The following is a 27,548-nucleotide window of genomic DNA, read 5'->3' on the forward strand; positions in this document are numbered from 1 at the left end:
CTCGTATCCTCAGCCCCCACACTCTCTCTTCTAAGACCTCCCCCTCCGCATCAGGAAGCACATCTTCTTTGATAACACCTCTTCTGGTGAGCGGAAGTGGTGGGTTCAGCCTCAAGGATTCACACATGGCTGCATGGAAATACACTAGATCCTTCAGATCTTCTGAATCAAACACCCATGGCTGCTTTTGATCTCTGACGACACCTTCCGCTTCCTTCTTCTTTTTTAACTACATCAATTCATCCAGGATCTTTTCCTCCACGCGAGGGATTGTGGAAACCAACCAGAGGAACCAAGTGAGAGACGTTCCTGTCGAGTCCCGCCCAGCAAATAGGAAGCCCAGTGCAGTGTCTCTGAGGAACAGATAATTGTAAGCCTTGCTTTCTCCATTCTGATCTTGAGAACTCATGTACATAACTATCAAATCACTTCCCTGCACCCCTTTGTGCAGCACTTCTCTTTTCAACGAAATGTTCTCTAACAAGTGACGATTTATGATCTTCCGAGCTCTGGCCAGTCTCCCCTCACTCCCGACTACCAACCAACCCAACAGCTTCATGGGCATGATGTGCCTATGGAACACACCTTCCGTCCTGTCGTCGATGGCTTTAGCAATCTCATTAGCAGTAGAGCTCTAAGGACATAGATTTGCTAAAAAGGCCAATCAGAATCCAAATACAATTTCTCATGAAGAACAAAATATAGAAATGGATGTAGGAGAATAAAAGAACTTTTGCAATCAAACAAAGGTGAAAAATCACCAACAGAATTAGAAAAGCACAACTCCAATCCACCATAAACAGAAAGAGAAAAAACAGGAAAGGTTTCTAAAAGAGATTGCAAAGAGCCGGTAACAACATGGTTGGGGTAGATCCACAAAAGATGATAGAGCCCCAAACATTACAACCGGTACCAGATATTGTAATTGCATTCCATAACGGCATTCGCCAGAGAATTGTGAATGGAATTAATCATGAATTGTTTTTTTCGGAGAACCGCAATCAAACTTAACCATGGACGGCAAAACGAAAAGCAACACCCACTAGTATCGAAAGCCTAATACAGGATCCAAGAGCAAGTGACCCCCTTGTCAAACGTCTGCAAAAAAAAGAAAAAACAAACAAGAAAGAAAAGAGATGATAAAGGAAAAGGGGGACTCCCCGAAGGAGTCATTCCAACAAAGAGATTGTTAGAACCTTCAGCAACGCAAGAGAGAAACTCTCTCTAAAGAGAGAGAGAGGGAGTGGTTGTGCAACTTGCAGAGAGGGAGCGGTTTCAGAAGAAGTGTTCACAACCAGAGAGGGAATGATTTCAGAAGAAGTGTTCACAACCAGAGACAGAGTGGTTTCAGAAGAAGTATTCACAACCAGAGACGGAGCAGTTTCAAAAGAAGTGTTCAAAATCAAAGACGGAGCGGTCTAAATTGAACTTTTAGACAGTTTGATAACGAAAAACCATGGAGTCATGACATATTCCTCCAATGTAACAAATCTGAAGTCTGAACTATTAATTGCTTAATCAGATTGATGATTTCGTAACAGATTACATCAGTAGACTTAGATTAGGTAGGTGTTTGGCATCGGTGCTGGGAATATCACATCTTTTTCTAAGAAAAATGGTGCTGGGCATGTGGAGTTGTAACCACCGTTTTCTCTTATTTGTTTGGAACCGGTGTTGCCATATAGGTATTTTTTGAGAAAACAATACTGGTTTTGTTTGGTACCAGTGCTGGCAGCAATATATTCAACATTGATCTTGTAGGTGTTTGGTATCAGTGTTGGGAACATTACACCATTTTCTCTTATTTTTTGTTTGAAACCGGTGTTGCCACATAGGCGTTTTTTAAGAAAAAGCGCTGGTTTTGTTTGGTACCATTACTAGCAACAACATTTTCAACATTGATTTTATTATCCAACGTCCAAGATGATAACACATCATTGCATTATTGGGAGCAATGCACCATTTTCTAGAAAACTTCAAATTTGGCGTTGCTCCAGACCACACTTTCCCGATTTCTAAGACATGGTTTGGAGCAACATTTTTTTGAGAAAATGATACTAAAACAAGAGGGTGTTGCTTCCAACACCGTTTTCTCTGACGTGGTGCCTACATGGCACCGTTTTCTCATAAAACGACACCAATGCCAAACACTGCCCCTATTATCCAATGTCCAAGATGATGTCACATTGATACTACGTCATTGCATCGTTGGTAGCAATACACCGTTTTCCTATAAAATATCAAATTTGGCATTTCTCTATACCACACTTTTCTGATTTTTAAGATGTGGTCTAAAGCAACATTTTTCTAAGAAAATGGTATCAAACAAGAGGGTGTTACTTCCAACACCGTTTTTTCTAATGTGGCACCAATATGATACCATTTTCTCAAAAAAAAACCCACAATCATTATTGATGGAGGACGATTTGGCCCAACCTATGAAACGGTGACACATGGACATTGACTCAGCACAAGCGATAGCTCAACGTTGTAGCCTGGTGCGACTAAGTGACGGGCCCATAAAGCAGCTCGCTACATTGTAACTCACAAAAGGAGAAGCTCGCCGCAACGTGAGCTCCAAGTTCCCCAAACTACCTTTGAAGAGATACTCCGAGGCAACTTTAGCTCGCGAGCTAAAGTTATTAGCTCGTCCAAGCTCCCAAGCAGACAAGTCACCCTAAGGACCAGTTCTACTAAGGATAATCCTAGAGTGTTCCAAGCTCGCTACACAATAGCTCGCGAATGAGCCGCATGAGCGCTCCTCAGGAAGCTTCCGACTAACAGGCCGTACCGATCAGACTGTGTCATATCCCTTACTAACGATGCAGTCCCAGTCCTTTTGGCAGTCTGCGTCCACGTCTCTCAGCAGGCAAAGGCGTGCCTGCCCCTTTGGAGTCGTGTCGCTCACCCGAGCGAGACATACGCCACAACGGCCACCTGCGCAACCCTGGCAAGTAACGACTGTGGCAGGAGCCCAGTGGCGGTTATGCCCGACCTGACGTGAGTGCTCCTATAAAAGCCCTTAGGGCAGAAGAGAAACTTCTTCTTGAGACCTCTAACCTCTCGAGTATAGTGAGAACGCGCTATCTGCACTCTTAGCTTTCATCTCCTTCTTGCTTCTCCCTTAGAGTACTAACTTAAGCATCGGAGTATCCCCACTGGGAAAACTCCCCGGGGATTCTTCTTCTTCATCATCTCAGGTACCTTCTAGGAGCCACGTGAGTGCAATTAGGAATGACCGGATCACACTACATCAATTATTTTTCATTTACATAAAGGTGATGGTAATTTTGTAGGTGATTTCGGTATTTGTTACTTGCAAAATTTGGTCCTCACACCCTTGCAATTGTGGATTGAAAACATCTCCCGGTTATAAGTTTATAACACCGCTTCACTGCTAAGGCTGCTGTGAAGGCCAATTTTGCGAGGAAGAAATCTAATGGTTGTTGATCATTGACTCTGACAGCAGAGTACGACTCCAACGCTAATAGGCATTGGAAATTTGGAATGAATCGGTCTAAAAGCCTCTGTGGTTGTTGTTGTTTGACCAATTCAATCTGGAATTTAACTCTAGGAATCAAAACAAGGTGTTCGTGGACCGTCTTGAAACAGGAAAATGCAAATGGAGAAAATACCTCCTCTCCTCTGCCGACTTTTGGAATAGAAACGGGAATTGGGATTAACATATAGCATAGCCCTACTTAATCTTGGCCGGTCAATCAACCATTACCAGTCATTCAGCATCGAAATCCATTGTTTAATTTCTAGTTTGAATTGACCCTCTAACCCAATATCAGTTGCCTTTCAAGTTTGAACTCATTCTTTCCATGCCCACATATTATATACCTGGATGCAACTGGGTCTCTCACATTTTGCATTTATAGTGATCATATGGATAATGGAATATATAAATGGGGCCATCTTAAGCCTAGCTCTGCCCACGACCTAATTAAGTGATGTCATATGGAATCCAACGCCCATTTTTACCTCCCAAGAAATCCTATCAGCAGCAGATCTGAATTTAGTTTTTAAATAGATCAGTATGGATTAGTTCAAGTATATAGTTCACCCTATTCTCGATAAGAGTGTTCATTATATGGTTAAGATCATAAAATCAAACCAAATCAAACCAAATTGAAATTGACAGTTTGGTCTGGTTGGAACTTAGAAATGGTAGTGTGGTTTTGTTTGGGACAATTTCAAATTTTGGTTTACTTTAATATTAGTGAATGATTCCGTATTAAGTACGGAGAAGTTAATATATATGAATAAATATTAATGATTTTTATTACTGTTTATAAATCACCATTTTTTAATTCACTCATACAGTCTATAGGTCCACATAAATTGACTCTTATATGTCAAACCCAAAAATTATACAGGTCATTAAATTCAACTTGAAACATTTATTACTTTAATTTAACCATTATTATTATTAATAATTTATTTTAGTATTTAATTTAAAATTTTTGTTATTTAGTAATAATACTAACTAAATTTGTAATTATTTAAATGTTTACTTAAAATATTTTTTCCAACCAAGTATAATTATTATTTATTTAATTCAGTAATTTTGAATAAGTAACTATTTGATTTAATCTGAATTATTTCATTTTTTTAATTATTTATAATAAACATTTAGAGTAGGATCTTTATTTGATTTAAAAGACTTGCCATGTTTTTATCTATACAATGGCCCCATACTATGGGGCAACTAAAGTATCATTTAATTTGAAATTTACTATTTAACAATAAAAAATCAATGTTCTGTTGAGCAATCCACCCTCAAAAAAGTATCAATAACTTTGAAATCATTAATCTATTTATAAAATAGTAAACTTAGATGGATGTTTACAACAATATCACTAATACTGCTTAATATTTAGGGACATATGAATGGATAAAAAGCATTTATGATATCCATTCAAAGAGTCAAAGAAGGAAGAAAATCATTCAAAGAGCTATTAATAAAAACAATCCATGACAAACAACATTTGCAGATGCATCCATCATCTAAAATAAGAGATGAAAAATATATGACTACAATCAAACCATCATCATGTATGGCTAAAATCAATTGAAAATATAATTAGGACTCCGAAGCCCATCCAATAGAGGAAACATGAAAGAAAGGAGAATAATGGGACCATCCTATGTATGGAAGTCACCTCCAAGTTAGGTGGCAATGCTTCTTTTGGTCGATCATGGTTACGGATTTTAAGTCTAAGCTCCCCACAATGCACATAGACCAGCTAGAATTTATCTTTAGGAAAAGATAGGGAAACCTATATATAAACTAATGGTATGTTTGAATTATGGTAATTGGGAGATAGAAATAGAAAATGTAGGTTAAATTATAATTTTGGGCATGTTGATGTGTCAAATTCAAGTCAACTAGAATACTCATAGATTTTTAATTCATTCATTTAGTGGTAATTTGAGTATTTTTTATTCCATGTCTTTATTGAGTAATATAGATTAATAATATATTAATAATTATGAAATCAGTAATAATAATAAGTATATTACTATTGCTATTATTTACTAATAATATATTCTTACTTTGTGTGTATTGATTTTGAAATCAGTAACATTAAATTATTATTATTATTATTATTATTATTATTATTATTATTATTATTATTATTATTATTATTATTATTATTAAGTAATTAATTTGTTATAAGTACAAGTTTTAGTTATTCCTGAAATAATAATTGCTTTTATAATTCTTTTAGTTTAACAATAATGAATAATTAAAAGTTTACAATTTAACTTTCACTAAATGAAATATATATTGGAGAATAATAATAGTATTAATTATAATTACTTATAATAATAATAATAATAATAATAATAATAATAATAATTATTATTATTATTATTATTATAATAATAATAATGTAAATAATTAACACTAATTATATATTTATATAAAAAAATATGAATTAATATAAATATAAAATGATTATGTCCCAATTAATAGTTAACATTATTAAAATACTTATTAATTATAATTAATTAATTAACATTCCAAAGTAATAATTATTTTTATAGTTAAGGAATTAATTATCAGTAAGTAATTATAATCAGTAATTAATTTTTATTAGAAATCATTATTATTAGTAATAATTAATTACAATTATTGATGATAATAATGATATAATTAATTATAATAATAATAATAATATAATTAATTATTTCATACAAAATGTATGAATTATAACTTCCAATAAAAATTCTAATATAAATAATTAACATTCAATATTAATTTTCAAAATAATTAATATGAGCTCATATAAATATAAAATTATTATTACCATTATGAAAATCGTTATTAATTATCATTCCAATTTAATAATGAGAAATATTATCAATAATTAGTTAATATCGATAGTTAATTATTAGCAGTAATTATTATAATAAATTATAATCAATGAGTTATTATTATTAGTAATTAATAGATGAAATTAATTAATTAGAAGTCAATAATTATTATTAGTACCTCTCTCTTTCAAAAAGTTGACTCATCATCATTGTCATCATCAATGACAACAATTTGATAAATACATAATTTGACAAAAATAGGTAAATATCATTAATTTATTTTTTTTTTATCTTTTGGAAAACTGAATAAGAGAAAAATAAAATGGGTAGCATTGCAAATGAAAAGTTATTTGGATTTTTGCAAAAAAAAATATTGAGCATAAAAAACCAATTACTCAAAAATAAGGTCGTTAATGAAAGAGTAATTAAAATTATTCTGTAAATAATAGTTTTAAGAAATTAATAATTAATAATTGTCTGAATTAAAATGGGTAATTTCAACAAATAATTTTGTGTAATTAAAATTTTCTATTAACATTTTTTAATAATAATTAGTATTATTAATAGATTAATAATATATTAATAATAATTAGTATTAAAATAGGTAAATATCATTTATTTATTTATTTTTATCTTTTGGAAAACTGAATAAGAGAAAAATAAAATGGGTAGCATTGCAAATGAAAAGTTATTTGGATTTTTGCAAAAAACAATATTGAGCATAAAAATCCAATTACACGAAAATAAGGTCGTTAATGAAAGAGTAATTAAAATTATTCTGTAAATAATAGTTTTAAGAATTTAATAATTAATAATTGTCTGAATTAAAATGGGTAATTTCAACAAATAATTTTGTGTAATTAAAATTTTCTATTAACATTTTTTAATAATAATTAGTATTATTAATAGATTAATAATATATTAATAATAATTAGTATTAAAATAGGTAAATATCATTAATTTATTTATTTTTATCTTTTGGAAAACTGAATAAGAGAAAAATAAAATGGGTAGCATTGCAAATGAAAAGTTATTTGGATTTTTGCAAAAAAAAAATATTGAGCATAAAAATTTAATTACTCGAAAATAAGGTCATTAATGAAAGAGTAATTAAAATTATTCTGTAAATAATACTTTTAAGAAATTAATAATTAATAATTGTCTGAATTAAAATGGGTAATTTCAACAAATAATTTTGTGTAATTAAAATTTTCTATTAACATTTTTTAATAATAATTAGTATTATTAATAGATTAATAATATATTAAAAATTGTGAAATCAATAATAACAATAAGTATATTATTAATTATTATTTTATTTTTATTTTTATTAAGTAATTAATTTGTTATAATTATGATTTTTAGTTAATTCATAAAATAATATTTGCTTTTATAATTCTTTAAATTTAAAAATATTGAATAATTGAAAGTTTATAAATTAACTTTCACTAAATGAAATATTTATTGGAGAATAATAATAGTATTAATTATAATTACTTGTAATAATAATGTAAATAAGTAATACTAACTATATATTTATAAAGTAATTAATATGAATTAATATCAATATAAAATGATTATATCCCAATTAATAATTAACATTATTAAAACAATTATTAATTATCATGAATTAATTAACGTTCTGAAGTAATAATTATCATCACCAGTATTAGTAATAACTAATTATAATTGTTGATAATAATAATATAATTATATTCATTAATATAATATTATTAATTATAATTACTTATAATAATATAGCTAATTATTTCTTATAAATGTATGAATTATAATTTCTGATAGTAATTATAATATAAGTAATTACCATTAAATATTTATTTTCAAAATAATTAATATGAGTTAATATAAATGTAAAATGATTATTTCCAAATTATTAATTACCATTATGAAAATATTTATTATTAATTATAACTACTTATAATAATATAGTTAATTATTTCATATAAATGTATGAATTATAATTTCTGATAATAATTATAATATAAATAATTACCATTAAATATTTATTTTCAAAATAATTAATATGAGTTAATATAAATATAAAATAATTATTTCCAAATTATTAATTTTCATTATGAAAATATTTATTAATTATCATTTCGAATTAATAATGAGCAATATTGTCATTAATAAATTATCAGTAATTAAGTATGAGCAGTAATTATTATAAGAAATTATTTTTCTGAATTAATAATGAGCAATATTATTACTAATTAATTATTATCAGCAATTAAGTAATAGCAGTAATTATTATTAGAAATTGTTTTCTGATTTGAATTATTATCAGTGAGTAATTATTATTAGTAATTAATAGCTAGAATTTATTAATTAGAAGTAGTTAACCGTAATTAATTAGTAATCAATAGCTGTAATTAATTCATTAAAAGTAGTTAACGGTAATTATTATTAATAATTAATAGCTGTAATTAATTAATTGGTTTAGTAGTTAACACTAATTAATAGCACAACTTACTGTTTTTTTAGGAAATGATTGAAAGTGGGAACTTCCCACTTCTCACAACTCTCTCCATGGTGGTGGGTTCTACTCTGCATGTTAGTGGGCTGTTTTATTTAATTACCACTAATTAGAATTTGACACATGTCTAATAGACTCTATTCTTAAACTACCACTATTCAAATTTTGGCACATTGTTTAAATATTTGAAATGACAGGTATCTGAATGTAAGTGGGCCACATGTCTGATTGGGGGAAACTTTTGCCTGATATATACAGAGAGAGAGAGGGGCGTTTCTAAACATGACCATGTTTCTTGTATGATAAGAGAACTTTGGAAGTGGGAAGATGACAATAGTCCTGTTGCCATTTAATTTCTGCTGTGACCACCACTAGGGTGGGAACTGGGAAGATGCTAAGATGGTTCTGGGGGCCCAATTCCTTGTGTAGTCATCATCATCACATAATGTCGACACTTGTGATCTTGTCCTCGTGTCAATATAACGGCCATCCATCCTACTCTGCCTCTGCCATTCAACTTTCTCCTTTCATTAGCTCGTGGAAAAACTGGTGTTCGCCATTCGATCGACTTACTGCTCTTCGAAATGAATATATATATGAGTGTTCTTCAAAGTTACAGTTGAAATTTAGCTTAATTTATGGAGTGATCTATGTGAATTTAATTATGGGTTCCGCTCAGAAGTCAAAAGTGGTTGGTTTATAGAATACATGGATGATGTTCAAGCCGCTGAATATTTTTGGCCTCCTCCCCAGAACCCCAGATGATTAGCGATCAAACAGTCTCATCATCAGGTGCGGGCCAGCCTTGGACTTGAATTTCTGCTGAAGGATGAGAATTGTGCCGAAAGGTCATGCTTGAAGAAGCGAGGTCATATGGAGTCTTCCTCTGGAGCAAAAAGATGCGACGGGACAGACTCAATGGTAGGTTCTTAGAGTTGTGTTCCAATCTGGAGCCAGGGAGGCTGCAGCCAATAAAGGCCGACAAGGTTGTCATCCTGAATAATGCAACTCATCGTCTTTTGAATCAGCTACGCCTTGAAGCACAAAATAAGCTTAAAGCAATAAATGATGCACTTAAGATTACAATACAAAACCTCAAGGCAGAGAAGCGGCTCAAGGCAGAGAAAGAAAGGATGGAGCAGATGGTTGTGTTTCATGTATGTCCTATTGTGCCACCTCATACATCCTATGCAGCTACAACCACTTTAATTTTTCTCTGTCAATGGGAAGAGCATTCCTTATCAGCCAAACTACCTGTCGCCAATGGCCATGTGGCAATGGATGCCACCAGCATCTTGGGATATCACTCAAGAACATGTTCTCAACCGTTTCCCCCAACGGTTGACTGATATGTATCATATGTGATGCTTACCTGTCAGTACATACATGAAAAATTGTGATGAAAATCACCTTACCAAACAGCATAATGTTTCTCACTGCCTACGTAGTAAAAACGTTTTTTTTTTTGTAAAAAATGGGCGTTGGAAGCATGAGCGTTTTTTCTTAAAAATCGGTCCCAAAAATCTCCCACGCTTAGATATTTCATAAGAAAAAGGAAAAAAAAACTTAGGCCGGGCTCAAGTCCATGTATATACATATGTATTTGTATATCCATGTAATGTACATAGGTAGGTCAGGTTCGAGTTAGGATAAAACTGGATCGGGTTCGTGCCAGGTTTGGACTATCTAAAAGCTAGGCCCAGACCTAGCTCTAAAAGTAAAAAAGAAAAAACCTGAACTTTGGGCCCAGGCCCATCCAATGAAAATTGCAGCCAGGTCAGTCTGAGTTCGTGTTGGGCCCATATAAGTTGCACCCCTAGTGAAATGTTAATTCACTCTACAAATTCTTCGAACACTAATGGATCATGCGGGGACGGCCCACGCTACTAAATTTAGATGGTCAAATTCATTTTCATGGAGTTTATATGGATTAACATGTCACACAGGAAGATCCCTGTAGACATCACAAGCCATCTGACATAGACGGCCGAAATTTTACCCTTTGTTGTGGGCGTTGTAAGAGCTGAGTTTTATGGGCCCAGCCTATGAGGAGCAGTCTTGTGCTGTACTTTTGTGGGCCTGGGCTTCTCATGCTAAGTTTTATGGGCCCAGCCACTTTTTATTTCCAACTTTCTTCTTCTTCCCTCGTCTCTCTTCAGGCTCTAAGAATACAAACAGTGGACATGTCTTCTGTAAATAGAATTTATTTGGAGTTTATCATTGCTCAATTCAAGCGTCCTTCTAAGTACTTCATTTAGTAAGAAGTTGTATGTCAGCCTTGGAAAAAAAAATCCAGCTTTAGTAAAAAGTTGGGTCTGTGTCCATCAGTAAATACATATTGTTGTATGTATGTAAAATGGTTTTATTAGAAAATGATATTGAAAAGGAATTCAATTTCTTTATTTTCCTGGTGTTTGGATTAAATTGCAAAAAGAAAAAAGTGAATGGTTTCCCAAGAAAGAATCGTGGAATATTAAAAGGAATGTCATTTGACTCATTTCCTAAAACTTCTACTCTTTTCTTCCCTTTCGAAAAAAGTTTGTTTTCCACGGCCATTAAGGTGTAATGAAACTCTGTAAAATAAGGTTTTCCTCCATCACAAATGCAACCAAATGAAGCCTTAAAAGAATATTCTCATGATTACTCCTAAATATGAGTTCAGAATTCAGAAAGAAGGAAAACAAAGGTTTAACAATAATCGTAAATAGCATCTAGTCCATTATGTGTTTTTGTTATCTCTCCTGCTGGACGACCATAAAAATAACAAGACAAAAGAAGGAAAAAAATAAAAGAAAATGCTTCTGATTGATAATTGGGAAGCAGTCCAAAAGAATCAAAACCATATTATTGATATTAACTAGTAGAACTATACTTCAAATCAGAAAAAGAAAACCTCCATCGCGTAATAACCTAGGTTTAGGTGATCCAATGTCGGATTACTGGTTGGAGCCCAACCCAGGCCCGGTTTAAGCCCAATGGACCTTGTCAGGACCCCTGGGTTATGTTTAGGACGCTCTAAACTTCCAAATTCCAATGAATATGAACTTTCTATTGGAATTTTGATTAGTTGAAGCTTTAACTGTATTGCGGGCTGTGAAACGAATGATAATGCCCCATATCAATGACAAAAGTACATAGGACCCATACCGAGAGGTTGAATGGTTGTGGGTCCTATTGGTGTTGAGTGTTATTAGTTACACAATCTATTAAACAGTTATTGAGTTCAGCTAATCCTATCTCGTCTGGACTGACGAAATGGATCAATACAACAACGAGGTTTTTAAATTAAATTAGAAGAGGTAGTTAAGAAAGGCAATTATCTTTAGGACAGCTAAATGAGTCAATGTGCATGCTCTTTGATGGTTCAAGTTGAAATATAATAAATATAAACAGGAATAGCCTCTCATTTTTTTTTTAATAAATTTGAAGGAATAGTATGATATGTACAGCTATAATAATTAACAAGTTTTCTTTCCATTGTGAATGTTGCTTCTCCAATAGCCATTGTATTAGACAGAGCTTTTCTCCATCTCCTTATTATATTCATCAAAAGTCAGAACAGGATTATAGGAGAATTTGAGCCAATTTTAATGTGATAAGAGTGCCATGTTTTACAGAAACAGAAGCCACCCCTTGGACTCCATCGATATTGCTCAAGCATGTGGCTTTGAAAATACCTTTTATCGATGCGTTCCGATTTGGCACGAGAGATGTGGAGTTTTGAGTGAGACATATGAAGCCCACAAGGGCACATGATCATAAGCAAACTTATTGTCCACTCAAGAAATTATGAATGCCATATACACACAGAAATTTGAGAAGGGGGACAAACGATTTCTTTAAATACAATCAAATAACGACAAATGCCACTAGACTAGTACTAGAACCCACATCTCCTTGTCTGCTTGACACATTTTGTGATATTATATTAGAATTAGATAGATGGATATATCAATCCATGCGGGTGTGTTAGTCTCTCCAGGTTGGGTTTAATTTCTTCTAATTACTTTGGATTTTGGGTTATCAGAATCCATTTTTGCCAACTGTCCTGATTAATTAGTTCTAATCAGACTTGAGAGCCATTGTCTTGTTTATAAACTGAGCAATTGGAGTGGAGTTGACCATGCATAGAAATCGGATGCCTTTCTCCCCACCTGCTCTAATCGGAATCTCACTGTCAGTCGGTCACCATGTCTCAATCACCTCTTGCCGCAGTTTTCAGCGATATAAATTTATAGGGGAATACTACCTGTACACAGCAAGTGATTCCAGAGATCAAAGCCTCAAACTTCTTGTGTGGTTCTGTACTTCTGTTCTCAGCACGCACATGCACTTCCAAAAAAAAACCTTCTCCACAGTCCCACTCTTCTATCTTCTTTCTGACGCAGGATTCCTGTGGGGTGGGCCGTGTCAATGGATGATCCAAATCAACCACCACAACCTGAAACAAGGTCGCGAAACTCTGAGGCCTCCGGTCGCTTTTATATGTTTTATCTGTCTGGCCACGCTTTGCGCAACGTCAACGTGCAACCCCTCCATACACTGAGCAGATCATCCCTTTCACAGAATTGCTCCTCCGATTTTAACTTCTTAACCTTGTAAGCGTAATATAATATCATCTAATAAAAAGTAGTTCTCGGTGATGGTGATTCGTGATGTTGGACAAATTAGTCCAAGGTATATTCCTTAGTTATAAAATGGGTAAAATAAAAAAAAAAAAACCTTTCCTTAAGTTTCACTTTAATAAAATCCTCCCCTGAATTTTTAAAGAATTCAACAATAACCTAAAATCCTCCTTAAAATGTTCAAATACCCATCTTACCCTATCTAAATCGGCAGCAACACGTCCAAAACCGCTACCATCCATCTCTCACCATTAAATCTAACAACGTTGTTTTCGTCAGCCACAGTTTGATCAGATAGTTCACCATTTCAAGACACGGACGAGAACGGTGGTGACACATGCTTTGGTGCCTTGGGAGACTTAGCAACCATAAGCGTCGGTGTTGGAGCCAGTGTTGGCATTGGCATTGGCCAAGCCTTGAATAACTCCTTGGGTAACAACACTTTGTCAATCATGTAAATCGCTAGACGATGCTGGTCTTGCAACGTCCTCGTTATCTTGGTTGTCAAAATCTTCTCCAATTTTACCAACTCGTTGTCGTTCTAAATTGTGGAATCATATTATTGGCACCATCTATTGCTAATGTGTTCACAACTCCGTTGTTCAACCTCAACATTTTCATGGAATCATAAACAAGAATTCTGTGATACAACAACAACAAATTATTCCCATCCGCTATTAGGTTCTTGTATTTGGGCATGAAGTCCTTAAACAACTGGTCAGTGGGGCAGAACACAGTTAACCCTCATTCAATGTTGTTATCAAATGTCTACTCAATTTCAGAAGCCACTAGCATATCCGTGAAAACCTTACAACCTCGCTTTGACATTAGAGATGTGAGGTTTAGTTTGTTGGGGCTCGGAGTGGGGGCTTTTTCTTCAGCGGATGCCATGACCTTGCCATGCTTGGATTCGGCTCCAAAGCCAACCTTGCTGCCTTTGAGATTGGTGACGTTGACGAAGTTAGAAGCGTCGGGGGCAAAGCCGATGGCTTAGAACATGGTGGCAGTCAAGATCGTACCATTTGTCATTTGAAGCTACTTTTGTGCACCAAAATAATCAAGGAGAACATGAAGGGATAGGACGTTTTTGGTAATTTGATGGTGTAGATGGAGAGGTGTGACAAGAGGTCTGACATGCCGCCATTGTAGACTACGTAGACTACCACGGTCTCACGTTTGTTGATCTCTACGACGAGTTGAATGATAGCTATATTATGTGCATCGATGACCCCAACTAAGAGTAGGAAGAGAGAGGGTTATTGCTCCGGTGGCCATTGGGAAAAGCTGCATTATTTGAGTAGAACGAAAAAAATGTAGTGGTTTTGGGTGTGTTGTTGTCGATTTTGTTAGGGCAAAATGGGTATTTGAAAAAAAATTGATGCATTGGTGTAACGTTTTTCATGTCGATTAGTGATGGAAGGAAGGTTTTTGTTGAATTTTTTAAAAATTCAGGGGAGAATTTTGTTAAAATGAAATTAAAGGGGATATTTTCATTATTATTTTTGTATTTTACCCTTATAAAATAGAACAGACGTATTATGGTAACTTCACGTAAATAGCACCGCACAATTTATTCTCTCTATAAATGTAAATAATAATATCTCCTCCCACAGCTACCAAGCAAACCTCTCTTTTCTTCGTCTCTGCTACTGTGAACTCTTGCCTCCCTGTATCTTTGTTTCCTTTGGAAATGGGCAGAAAGTTCTTCGTCGGCGGCAACTGGAAATGCGTAAGTAGATCGTTGATCCTTGGGATCTGTTCCTATTATTTGTTTGCCCTTTTTATCTTTTCTTGTAACCAGCACATGAAATCCATAGTTGAAGTGCTTTAGATCTCTCTTTTACTGAGATGGTTCTCCGATTTTGGTCACTAGTTTCAGGCGATGGGTTTCTGTAGTCGGATTATAGTTGGATTTTAAATCAGTTTAGGCAATCCGGTCTTGTCATCCGTATGTATAGTTGGATTTTATATGTTGATGCCATTTGTGAGATTTCATAATTCAGTGTTTTCCGGGATCTGGTGATGGACTTTTTGGATTTTTTCTGTCTCGGTTGCTCTTGCATGCAAACTTAAATAGTAAAGTTGTCATTTTCCCCCTCTATAGTTGCAGTCCTAAGTCTATTTTGAAATAGACGAACGATAGTAGGAGCAACTATGTTACTAAACACTGTCATGGATGAGTAGCTAGAATTGAGTTTCATCTAAAATTTCCGATGCGTATTTCCTTTTTGTTGAGGAACTGAACTTGAATGAATCTCCATTTAGAATGGAACCAATGAAGAAGTGAAGAAGATTGTCTCCACACTTAATGAAGCGGAGGTACCCTCTGAGGATGTTGTGGGTAAGTGGCTGAAACTGCCTTTACTTTTGTTGGTTTGTTAAACTCTTACTGTCTCCTTTCGCTCTTAGTGCCATCATTCTTCATTGCTGAGACTTTTATTCTTTCAACTATTGCATGGATCTTAATCACATTCTAATTTTCAAGTTGGAAGTTAGTGTTGAGTTTTCTTCTATTTGGAATTCTATTCGAGTCTTTTATACGAGCATATCAAACAGTATATATTTGAATTTTTCATCGTATTCGGGGAGATAAGGAGAGGAACCTTAACACCCTTGAGGCATGTTCATGATCCAATATGTTTGATATACCGGAATTCCTCATACCGAAATTTCGTCTAATTGTCCCTCAGAAGACCAAGAAAAAAATTCACCTGGTTGTGTGCCTTCAGTTTCGAACATGTTCTTCAATGGTTGGAGAAAAGGTTATGGTGAAGGTGAATGCTATTCTACCGAATTAGACTTAATTGGGTATTTTGGTCAATAGATGTTATATTCTGGTTGGCAAATCCGTAAATATAGAAAGTAGATAAAACAGCAGAGATTTTAGTTAATCAGGCTTTACCTGCTTCATTTAGAGTTCCTAGGTGTCATATAGAGTCTACTCAATTTTCTTTGACATTCCTTTATGGTGAATGGTCTTTCAAAAGATAAATAGGATGGATGGTCGTTGTAACTTGATCCGGTTGACGTTAAGGGCTGTTTTGATAACAGTTGAAGTAGCTGAACTGAATGGCTTATTCCTGTTTCTTTTAGTGATTAGTGAAAAAGTTATTGAGGAGGGTGTGAGCTCCTTAAGCTAAAACTGAAGTTGGTTGATAACCATACCTTTGAATAGTTTATTGTTTAATTATTTTATCCATTAAAAGACAAAATACCAAGTCATTCAGTTCAGCCACTTGAGCTGTTATCGAACAGCCATAGTCTACAACTTATTGTGGGTGGGACCTATCAAATTGTGGGACCTTTTCATGGCTTGATTGTTTAAAGATTTTAGGCATGGCTGCCACTTCCCTACTTCCAAGTAGGAAAAATAAGGATGAAATAATCTAAACTTAATCAAGTTTCATTTTTTCACAATGCAAACTAAGGAAGAAATATTTCTCCCCTGGTCTTTTAAGAGAATGTTGAATGCTGACAGAATTCATGAAACAGTTCCTACTTCCTAGTAATGGAAGTAGTTGTACCTTGACACTTTGTCTAGGTTTTGAATCTGAAATATCACTTTAACATGAATGACTTGGGAACTGTGATTTTGTAGGGGAGAAACTTGGTTAGGCCTGGCCACCTGGGTTTAGCAATTCTTGAAATTTGAAGGGCCCATCCAGGCCTGATGCAATGGATATTCTTCAGATCACTTTCCCAATTTGCACCTCTATAATTTTCTCAGGCAACTTTGTGGAACTGCTCTCAATTTCTATCTCAAAACCCAGTTTTGGTTAATTTTGATGTCCTTGAGTTAACTAAGTACTAAGATTAGTCTAGATAAACTAATACTTTATTGTTGGTTTAAGTGAACTCCCCCCCCCCTCCCCACCCTCTCTCTCTCTCTCTCTCACACACACACACACACATTTATATTATCTTGGGAGATGTTTTGATACTCAAATACCTAATTGTTGATGTGGTACAAACGTGTTATTATTGCAGAGGTCGTTGTAAGCCCTCCATTTGTGTTCCTTTCTTTGGTAAAAAGCTTATTGAGGTCTGACTTTCATGTTTCTGCACAAAACTGTTGGGTAAGGAAAGGAGGTGCTTTCACTGGTGAAGTTAGGTATGTTTCCAGTCAGCTTCTCCTCATTCAATTGCAAGCCTTGCCACATTCTTTTCAATTATCATAATAAACAAATCTCATGATGGGCATGTTTCCCTAGCAGATATATTACAGGGATTGCTTGCATGTTTTAAGTATTATTTTAGTATTTTCAAGGTTGTAATTGTCATCGATGCTGTTTTCACTTTATGTGGCATGACCAATTTGTTCAATTCTTTTGAGGACTCTCTTTTTTTTTTTTTTCACCAAGGGGCCATTTGGTAACTGCTGAAATGGCTGAACTAAAAAGTTTTTTTTTTTTGTCTTTTAGTGAATAAGTTTTTAAGGAGGTTGAGATTGTGGACTCCTTTGAATAAATCAGTATTTAATTATTTTATTTACTAAGAGACAAAGCAAGTCATTCAGTCAGCAACTTCATCCGTTATCAATATGCCCCTATGTTCATCTGTTCTTTCATCTTCAGTGATATGTAGCATTGTTCTTATTTTCAAATTCTAGTTTGCAAGCAGGGTATTTTTTGTCATATTGATGTTTATTCATATGAAGAGACACATTAGATATCTCTGAACTGTTGCACTTATTTTCATTTCATTTTCTCAAGTGCTGCTTTTACTAAGATAGTAACATAATTTGTTTTAAGATATACCATCTTAAATTAATTATGTAACCCATTTTGTGACAAATGATTGTTTAGTGACTTGATGTCTCCTGTTGACAGTGCAGAGATGCTTGTCAATTTGAGCATTCCTTGGGTCATTATTGGTCATTCAGAAAGAAGGCTATTATTAAAGGAATCAAACGAGGTATTATTTTTCTACTTTTTGGTGAATAGTATTAAAAAATTTAAAAAAAAAAAGCGTGACCACACACTAAGTGACATGGTTCAAAAGTTCAGCTGTCAGATCTTGTTCTCCAGATTTGTTCAGGAGCACAATGTATGCTCAGTACATGGGTTGGCATGGTATCAGGGAGGGAAGAAGGCCAGACTGTTATTCTTTCTTGCTCAATATTGAGAACGCTTTCTCCATATGATGGATTTATGCTCAACCTTTCTATGCTGCACAAATCAATGTAGCATCCTTCCTAATTGACAATTTTGGGCTTTAACTAACAACTCTGCAGTGTAGACTAGACTGCAGTTCTACATTTCTTTTTGATAAGCAACCTAAGAATTTTATTAGAAAAAACTCCTAGCTGCCCTAAGAATAAGGCATCAGACCCAAAATATAGGCAATGCCAGCTTCAATATGAAAAATAAGACTGTAACAGAAGTTACAGAATTACATATTGAATCCCGTCCCTGGAAAACCCCATTCCAAATGATCCCTAACAGCACCTGCTTTAGCCAATGCATCAATCACCATATTTGCACTTCTAGGTATTCATTTGAATGAGCTGTTCAAATTGGCACCTATGATTTGTGCATTTCTAACCAGATGCCTAAATCTCCAACAAACCTCCTCTGCTTCTTCATCCATGAAATTAGGTTTGGCAGTTCCCCTCCTCTTCCACCTACCTAAGCCCATTTGTTTCCAAATGCTTTATGTCATATGGATGCATCCCCCTTATCATGCTTCACAATTTACTTTATATGCTACATGAATTTGGAGTGTATGCAAATGAAAGGGTATGCAACTATCTACATACATGTTCTCTATGTTTCAGTTTGTTGGAGATAAGGTTGCATATGCACTTTCTCAAGGCTTGAAGGTGATTGCTTGTGTTGGGGAGACTCTTGAGCAGCGAGAATCAGGAGCTACTGTGGACATTGTTTCTGCACAGACAAAAGCAATTGCAGGTACTGCCATATTTTGCTTGGTACAAGCTGCACACATTTTACATGCAATTTTATTATTATTATTATTATTAAAACTAGGAGGAGCAACACAAGATGGGGAGTAGCTCAGCCCCATGCTATTTATTATTTTTGCTTCAAGTTCTTGATCTATTTGAGGTTTAGTTTTTTTGAGATGAAGGTTCTTGTCCCTGGTGTCATCCATGTTTTTTAGTTGTTTTGTATACCAAAAGGTGTTGTTTGGTATATTTAATTACCATGTTGTGCTTTTTTGTTGTTTTACATTTAATTAGGCAATTGAGGTCTTAAACTTTATCATACTGATAAGAATATACCTTAGCTTTACTGGATTTGAGATAATGTGGCTTCGAAATGGGGGTTGGACATTGTTGTTGAACTGTTGTAGTCTTATCTCTTGTGGACTTGTGAAGGCACTATGATGTAGTTGCTTCGTGCTTCATTTCTGCATCTTGTAACTGTTGTGTTTCTGGTATTGCTTGGTGTTACTAACTTCTCTGTATTTTTTATTTGCATCATGTTTATATTTAACATGGGGAATTCCTGTTGAAACCTCAAACCAATTTTTGGGCTTTTGGAATTGCTTCAAGTTACTTATTATCCACTTCACTCTTATTGTGTGCTATTAGTTAGAGAAATGGCTTGAATGCACTATAGTTAGGAACTAAACTTGCTTTATGATTATCTTGTTTTCTATTTGATGTTTTTCATGAGTGTCATTGGTTTTTAAATTAAACTAGTCTATGCAATTGCATTCTGAAATGAAGAAAAGAAAGATATAGATGCTCAAGACAGTATCTTTCATTTGATTGCTTCATTTCTCCTTTTATATGGATTTGTTCCTTACTGCGGTAACAACTCCAAAACTGGATGCAGAAAACTCACTTTTAAAACCATAATAGATACATTAAATAAGAAAACCTATTGTTGTTAAGCTTTTAGTTATTTTCTTTGCTTCACTGCAATTCTATTCAAGTTCAAAGGGGGGAAATTTAGATGGGTTGTGTGCATACCTCTTTTCTGGGCAACAACCCCCCATCTCAAGTCATATGGAACAATGCTATGCCAGGCTAATCTCCTTATCATAAACATATAGATTGGCATGATGTATAGAAGGTATATTCTATCAACAACATGTCATTTCTTTGGGAAGGTGCTATTCCCCTGAAACTTACATGTTTAAAAAAAATTACATTAATTTCCTTTTGTGGCTGGATACTAATATGTTTTTCCTTGCAGATAAAGTATCAAATTGGGATAATATTGTCTTGGCCTATGAGCCTGTGTGGGCCATTGGGACCGGAAAAGTTGCAACCCCTGCGCAAGCTCAGGAAGTAAGTAGTGGTGTTTCTATTGGCTATAGTACAATGGTTCCAGTATTCTTATTCAATGGACCCATTTTTTATATTGATGGCCTGTGTCATTAGGGCTGCAACTTGGGCCAGGTTAGGCCAAAGTTGGGTTGCCGGTTGGGTTGGGTCATGTTGAAATTCAAGTTACGGTTAGGGTTGAAAAGTATCCCAACTTACTAAGTTATTCAGTTTGTGAGTTAAAATACTAGTTTCTTTTTATTATTTTCTTATTTTATGGGGTTCAATCAACATGTATGCTGTCTTGAACCCTCAAAAACTTCAAAACATGAATTGATGATAAGCGAGGAAGAACCCAAAAGTTTTTATATTTTTTTTTATTTTTCCAATCAACACATATTGATTATTTTCTTCTTTTATCCTTTCTTCTCTTCTTTTCCCAAGGATAGGGGCTCAACTCCTCTATTATGGATATTGCTGATTTTCTATGTTCTAATGAAAGTTCATACATTTTTTTAAGAAGATTATAGACAACTACTAGGGAAAGATGGTTACTACTTGCCATGGAACCTCGGGAATTACCCACACTCGAGGTCTATCCATGGGTGTATCAACATATTTCTTTAAAAAATTGTCATATTCATTGCACTAATTATATATTATATGCATAACAGGTGCATTCTGAATTAAGGAAATGGCTTCATGAGAATGTTGGTGCTCAAGTTGCTGCCACAACCAGGATTATCTATGGAGGTAACTGATTATTATTTGGGCAAGCTCTCTTCTACGAACCATCATCATCTCTAAGAAATCTATTGTGCTTATACATAAGGAAATAAATCAGTCTTCCAATTCCTACACTGATTTCAGAATTTTTCTGGTGATAGGGATATTGGTATTTTTGAGTTATTTAAATTTATTTTCCGGGTGTAGGCATCTTAAGAATGGAATTTTAGGTTTCTAGAAATCACTATTATTTCTAGTTGTACTTCTCTTTCTTTCTAACTTATTACTCGTTCTTTGGTGGACAGCAAGCTGTCCAATTTCTTCTCCATCCCTATTCTTCTCGTTAATCATCAAAAGCTCCTCCTTCACTTAGTCATTTGTGCTACCTTGTCCAATAACCTTTTTGTCATCCCTGTCCAACAACAAAGAAACTTGTCTCTCTTTGATCCCTTCAACATTTCAGTGGTGACACGGTAACAAAAATAGGAACACAACAATAATGAATTGATTTTTAAGCTTTTAAAAGACTATAGCTTAAAGTGATTATAATGATTCTTTTTCAGGTTCTGTAAATGGAGCAAACTGCAAAGAGTTGGCTGCACAACCTGATGTTGATGGGTTTTTGGTTGGTGGAGCTTCTCTAAAGGTAATTTTCTCTTGGCTGTCTGAATAACCATCTCAATGGATATTTTTGGCTGAGATTTTTGGTTTGATAGATAGGCCGATGTGAAAGATCTTTTTATTTTAACCTAAAAGAAGCAACACCAGCTGAAAAAAAAAATATTTTGAGATTAGCATATCCCTTTCCACGAAATTCCTGCAAACCAAACAGTTGGGTTTTTCTGTCTGGGCTTCTTTTATCTACTGGTTTTGGTGGTTTACCCTTGCATTGCTGGCTAACAATCTCTCCTCTTGCCAAAATTTTCTTATCAGCCGGAGTTCATTGACATCATCAAGTCTGCCACTGTGAAGACTGCTTAAGCTTGGAACCACATACGGTGGTTTATGCTGGGAGTTTTTGTTGGTGACAAAAACTGCCACCCTGTAGTTTTCCCTTCAAAAACTGTTACTTCTAAGAGCCACTATTATCTATGTATCTATGCAGTATGGTTGATACCTAAAACTAACTGGATGTGAGCCAGCAGGATTCTGAGTTTAAATAAATTGAGAATGTCCCTATTTTTGTCACTCTTCTATGATGTTGTAAATCCCACTATTGATTTTAGTTTGGTCGGGTTTTTGGTCTTATCGATGCCCTATTGCCTGGGTGACTGGCACCTGCTGCCATGCGGGAAATTACGACTTTGAATTGGTGATTGTTAGGGAATGGAATATGGATTCGTCAGGGCCTTCTTATACAATGTGTTTCATAAATATGGTGCCCAAGTAGTCTGCATCTTTGAAATTTATTTAAATTACCAAGACTCTGGACAGAAAGTTGTTTTGGTTTTCTGGTTGTTGGGGATTCTATGGACGGTGGACCTACTTAGCTTTCTGTTTCTCTCTATTTTGTCAAACCAAACATAGCCTAATTGTTTGTCACCAAAAATAAAAAAAAAAAGGCTTCCTTTATTTGCACTCGAAGTGAAAGACTGTAATTTGGCACGGGAGGAAATTAATGGCCAATACTTGATTTGCTATCGATTTGGCTGTTACTTTATAATATTTAAACATAAATGAGATTTAATCTCAGCATCTTACCCACATCAATAGCTGGTTTAACTTATCTCAGACGTCTTTGTCATGCATTCTTACGCATGCTCTACGACTAGTGGTCTGTATCATTGTATCTTCGTAATATCTGTATTGCATTGCAAATGATACCGCTTTAAGCAGCAGGAATGCAGGATTAACACTTGCAATCGGTTATTATTGGGGTGAAGCTACTATTACTATTTAAACACCTGCAGTCAATCGACTTTTATTGGTCTGATACGCCATGGAGTAGATTCTTCCACCAACAGGCACTTGATAACAGTGAAAGCATCACCCTTTAATAATTTCAACAAACCTTGAACCCATCTCTTGTGCAAATTTCCAACTCTCAAAAGTTTTCACTTATTACACAAATGGGCGCAAGTTTTACTTTGACTCAAAGATGGGTGCCATATGCAAATATATGTCTGCACAAACTGTAGCAAATCCGAGCCCCAAATTTTACGTATGGCATGGCATTCGGAGAAAAAGCTTCAATATGAGCTGTTCAGTTCTGATTAACTACGTGATCATCGAAGTGGCCTCTTCGGATAACAATGACTCACCTGCAGACTGCAGGTGACCCAATCATGACTCTTGTTTATATTCTTTTTCCATATTATTAAATTATAGTTGAAACTTGAAACTTGTGCATGAATATATTTTTCTTTATTAAAATGAAAAGGGGCTCAAGATCAAGGCCTGAAGCATTGATATCAAGGCCCGCTGGAAAAGTTCACTAACCTCCCTTATTTCTGAAAGATGTTTTTGACCTCTTTGTCATACACACATTTTCGTCAATGAGGCTGGAATTGCTTAGACCCCAAATCACTCTTGGCACAAGTTTAGGCCATGGAGATCATTTTCAGTGCATCCAAGATGGGGGGGGTTTATCATCAAAGTTCGGTTCAGGGGACAAGTCATTACGATTCATGGCTTCTCGCTCATTATTCTTCTCCACCTAGTGAAAGGTCATTTTCCATCCATAACTGTCCCACTGCTACTGAGGATTAGGGAGGTCAAAAACACTTTTCAGAAAGAGGCGGTCGGCTAACTTTTTTCTGAAAACATTGATGATATAAATGTAATTTACCTTCCCATTGTTTTGCATTGATATTTTTCGTGGATAGTCCTGATTTTAGATACGAGGTATGTTAGCGATCAAATTCTCCAGAGTGATGAGTGATCTGATTATATTTGGAGAAAACTCGGGAACTGGATCAGAAATGGTTGGACCAACAATAAAAATTATCCACCAGAAAACTCGGGAACTTCAATGATTTTAGAAGTTGTGTCCACCTATTTGTATGGTTCAACTCAACTGCTCAATTTAACGAGTTCATCTGGTCGATCTTAAGTCTTAACACGTACAAAAACCGGTCCATTTGGGTTAGCTGCTTTGGTCTGACTTGGTCCAACAGTATCGTTATCGTTAGTACTGTAGCAAGACTAGCATGAATTTGGATTCAGTCCTTACAATTTTTTGCAGCCGTGCATTGAGAACATCTTCATACTTATGTTTTTATTCATGAGAAGATATTTTCCATATAAAGCGAGGACTGAATGATCAGAATTTGACGGGCACAATCAAATGAATTTAAGTCATTGGTATTCCTAATTCGGTCCATTAAAAGAAGAAAACTCTGGGTGTGCAGTGCAGGTATCATTTTGATAGTTTAAAAATCATTATTTTTTATTTTCTTTTGATTTTCTTTTGTGAAAACAAAACCAATAATTTATTTTTACTTTTCAAAACAAAAAACAGTTCAAAAACGTATTTTAATTTTGTACAATGATAGATAGAACACCGAGTTAAGGCATTTTGTTTCCGCCACCAAAATTGAATGGCCTGATAGAATCACGTCAGGGGCAGATACAATTCTTTTACTCTGAACTACAGATGCTTGCATATGTGTGGGTCATGTAAGAACTAAGAAGCTTCCCACATGAACCCACTTTCTTTTCCACGTGGAGGAATCTTATGGCCGATCTCGACTGTCCAAAGAGGCCCACTAGATATTTCATACGTCCAAACCCACTCTTCATATATCTGATAATATGATGATGCATACTTCATCATCTCAATGTAGAATTTAATAAAGAAAGAAAAGAAATTTTCACAACGGTCTGTGGACACATACTTCATTTTTTTTTTGTTGGTTTAGGGACGATGAACAAAAGTCAAAATGTAGATAAAGACAAAGCAAATAAACAATTCTTGCATGTCCATGGTTCCTTGCGCTTGACTTTGACTCACTTCTTGAACCAAAAGAATAGATAAATCTTTTATGTTTGGCTTGTTATACCCAAAGATATCTAATCATACGCAATGCAAGAATTTAATTTCTTTGTTTTACAATAATCCTTTTGTTCTGCAAACAATTTTTTTTTTTCATCTTGATTAGAAGCCACATGCAATTAATCTTGCAATCAATTGGTTTTTGGATGCATTATCATTTTTTTATCATGGAAAATGGGCTGGTTGGGGTGGTGAGATATGGGCCGAGTAAAAAATATATGAAGTATCACAGTTGAATGAACTGAGACTGGATCATTTTATACAGAGGAGAGAAAGAGAGATGGCAGCCCAAAGTCTTTCTTTTTTCCTGATAAGTACATTATAGCACAAAGTCACGATACCCAACATTGACTTTGAGCCCGTGATCTTTTTTTTTTTTTTTTTAAGAGGAGGTGGGGTGGCTAACTGGCTATTCCTCAACAACCTGCAAATTAGGGTAGATGATTTGTATTCCCACTTTGGCTTAAATTTGAATCGGAAGTCTCCTAACTCCAACTGATCTGAACCGGCCTGACCTAGCTAGCCCCTCCTCATCCAGTCATCCTGGTTTTGTCTGGTGCAAGAAACAGGAATGGACAGCTGCTGCATTATTGGGAACTGAATAACTAGAATTAATTCTAAATACAGGGTTTCATTGTGATTAGCAAACGTCTACTTCTATCCAATTTAATTGGCACCCCAAAAAATTAATTATTGCTAAACTTCCTTGCAAAGTTATTTGCCTTTAACACACTCAGAAGCCAGACAGAGCGAGATAGGGTTGCTATGAGTAGTGCAATGCAATATTTACTATTGCAATACATAACACCAATGACTGGGGAATCTTTTTCTATATTTTATTTTAGAAGCATAAAAGGAGGTCAGAATTCTCAGAACTTATAGAGAGAGAGAGAGAGAATGTTTAAAGGTCAAAGAGTGCCAAACAAGAGGCGTGAGTCTGTGTCATCGTTGAATATAAGCTTCTTACTTCTGATCAGTGGCTAAGGGCTCAGCTCTGCACCCTCCAAACCTAAGTTGAGCTGGAATAAGTCAACACTCACGAGGGCTAGCTTTCTCTTGTCTTTCCTATTGTCTTCTTTAAGCCTTTAACCCTTATCATCTCTCTTTATTAGGAGTTTTCTCAAACAACAAACAGTCGTCAACCTATTACCTGGATTGTATTCACACTCGTTCCCATTGTTGTTATCAACCATATTATATTTTATACATGTATCTTACATCTTATCCTACTATAATATAATACAGCCTCCAAAAGCGGCTTTCTCATCAAAATGGGCTGGGCCGGTGGGCCCTGAGATAAATGGACGGTTCGCTAGTCCGACTGGCCTTCTGGCCCGCTCTCCGGCTATCTCAATTCTCGACTCTCTCGAGTCTCGAGCATCAGTGTAGGGCAAGCTGGCAGGCACAACAGATGGCATACATGCAATGAATGATGGCCGTCTTGAAAAGGGTCCCACAACCAAGGTATCTCCCGTGAGTGTGAGTTGTCAAGTTGATGGTGTGGATTTCCATTTACAGTTAATGAAACAACAAGCACATTTATGGTGCACACTGCACATTGACATCCCCCAGTGGTTTGCCAAATGAATGGTCTTGATCCTTTCGTCACATTTGACTATTGACGTTTCTGTATAGCTAGGTGTGGTGTTTCTCTAGCTCATTAAATGTTGGATCGGCACCACGTACACGTAAGCCATACATAAGATTGTATATCATCATTTCTACTATCCAATTTCTAGAATATACTACTAATTACCTTATTTTAAAATTTAAAAACAATTAAATATTTAATTAATATATTCAGAGACATGATCGTTTGCTTGGACCAGACTACACTGCTTTACCGTATTTTCCCTTTCGAACAAAACTCATGTTTGTAAAATGTAGCTGAACTCATGTTCGGCTTGGAACTTGGAAGGAATACAAAATACTAATATTTGTAAGTTCAAAATTTTGTATTTTATATATTTTTTATATATTTATACTTAATATATTTGTATTTATACTCTCTCTAAAAAAGGCTAAGCTTAAGAGTTATTAATTATTAATCAGTTTAGGTCAAGCCCAACCCATTCAATGCAGCTAATGGGCCCTAAACTCTAAATGGTGTAGTTGAAACTCGAGTCCATCATTAAATATACAAAG

General features: G+C 34.9%; 1 protein-coding gene and 2 pseudogenes across 1 annotated transcript; 2 read left to right on the plus strand and 1 right to left on the minus strand.

The window, feature by feature from the left end:
- Positions 1–8,835: 8,835 nt before the first annotated feature.
- Positions 8,836–10,299, plus strand: LOC148870539 (transcription factor ILR3-like; annotated as a pseudogene).
- Positions 10,300–13,651: 3,352 nt separating this feature from the next.
- On the minus strand, positions 13,652–14,739 carry LOC148870540 (fasciclin-like arabinogalactan protein 2 pseudogene; annotated as a pseudogene).
- Positions 14,740–14,861: 122 nt separating this feature from the next.
- On the plus strand, positions 14,862–22,597 carry LOC148870541 (triosephosphate isomerase, cytosolic). Its single transcript, XM_088968267.1, has 9 exons — positions 14,862–15,178; positions 15,715–15,790; positions 17,437–17,560; positions 18,279–18,363; positions 19,226–19,358; positions 20,613–20,707; positions 21,358–21,436; positions 21,973–22,055; positions 22,343–22,597. The coding sequence occupies exons 1-9, from the start codon at positions 15,140–15,142 to the stop codon at positions 22,388–22,390; spliced, it is 762 nt and encodes a 253-aa protein (XP_088824393.1). The 5' UTR covers positions 14,862–15,139; the 3' UTR covers positions 22,391–22,597.
- The last annotated feature ends 4,951 nt before the right edge of the window (positions 22,598–27,548 follow it).

Source organism: Nelumbo lutea, chromosome 2 (genome assembly GCF_056320005.1).
Source record: "Nelumbo lutea isolate HS-2025 chromosome 2, American lotus-T2T, whole genome shotgun sequence".
In the NCBI taxonomy this organism is placed as follows: Eukaryota; Viridiplantae; Streptophyta; class Magnoliopsida; order Proteales; family Nelumbonaceae; genus Nelumbo; species Nelumbo lutea.

What these genes read in the sequence shown, in the direction of transcription:
- LOC148870541 (XM_088968267.1), top strand. Translation starts at nt 15,140, where the DNA reads ATGGGCAGAAAGTTCTTCGTCGGCGGCAACTGGAAATGC. An exon ending in ACCCTCTGAGGATGTTGTGG is followed by an intron (nt 15,791 to 17,436) that starts GTAAGTGGCTGA and finishes TTATTATTGCAG; the next exon opens with AGGTCGTTGTAAGCCCTCCA. An exon ending in GCTTTCACTGGTGAAGTTAG is followed by an intron (nt 17,561 to 18,278) that starts GTATGTTTCCAG and finishes TCCTGTTGACAG; the next exon opens with TGCAGAGATGCTTGTCAATT.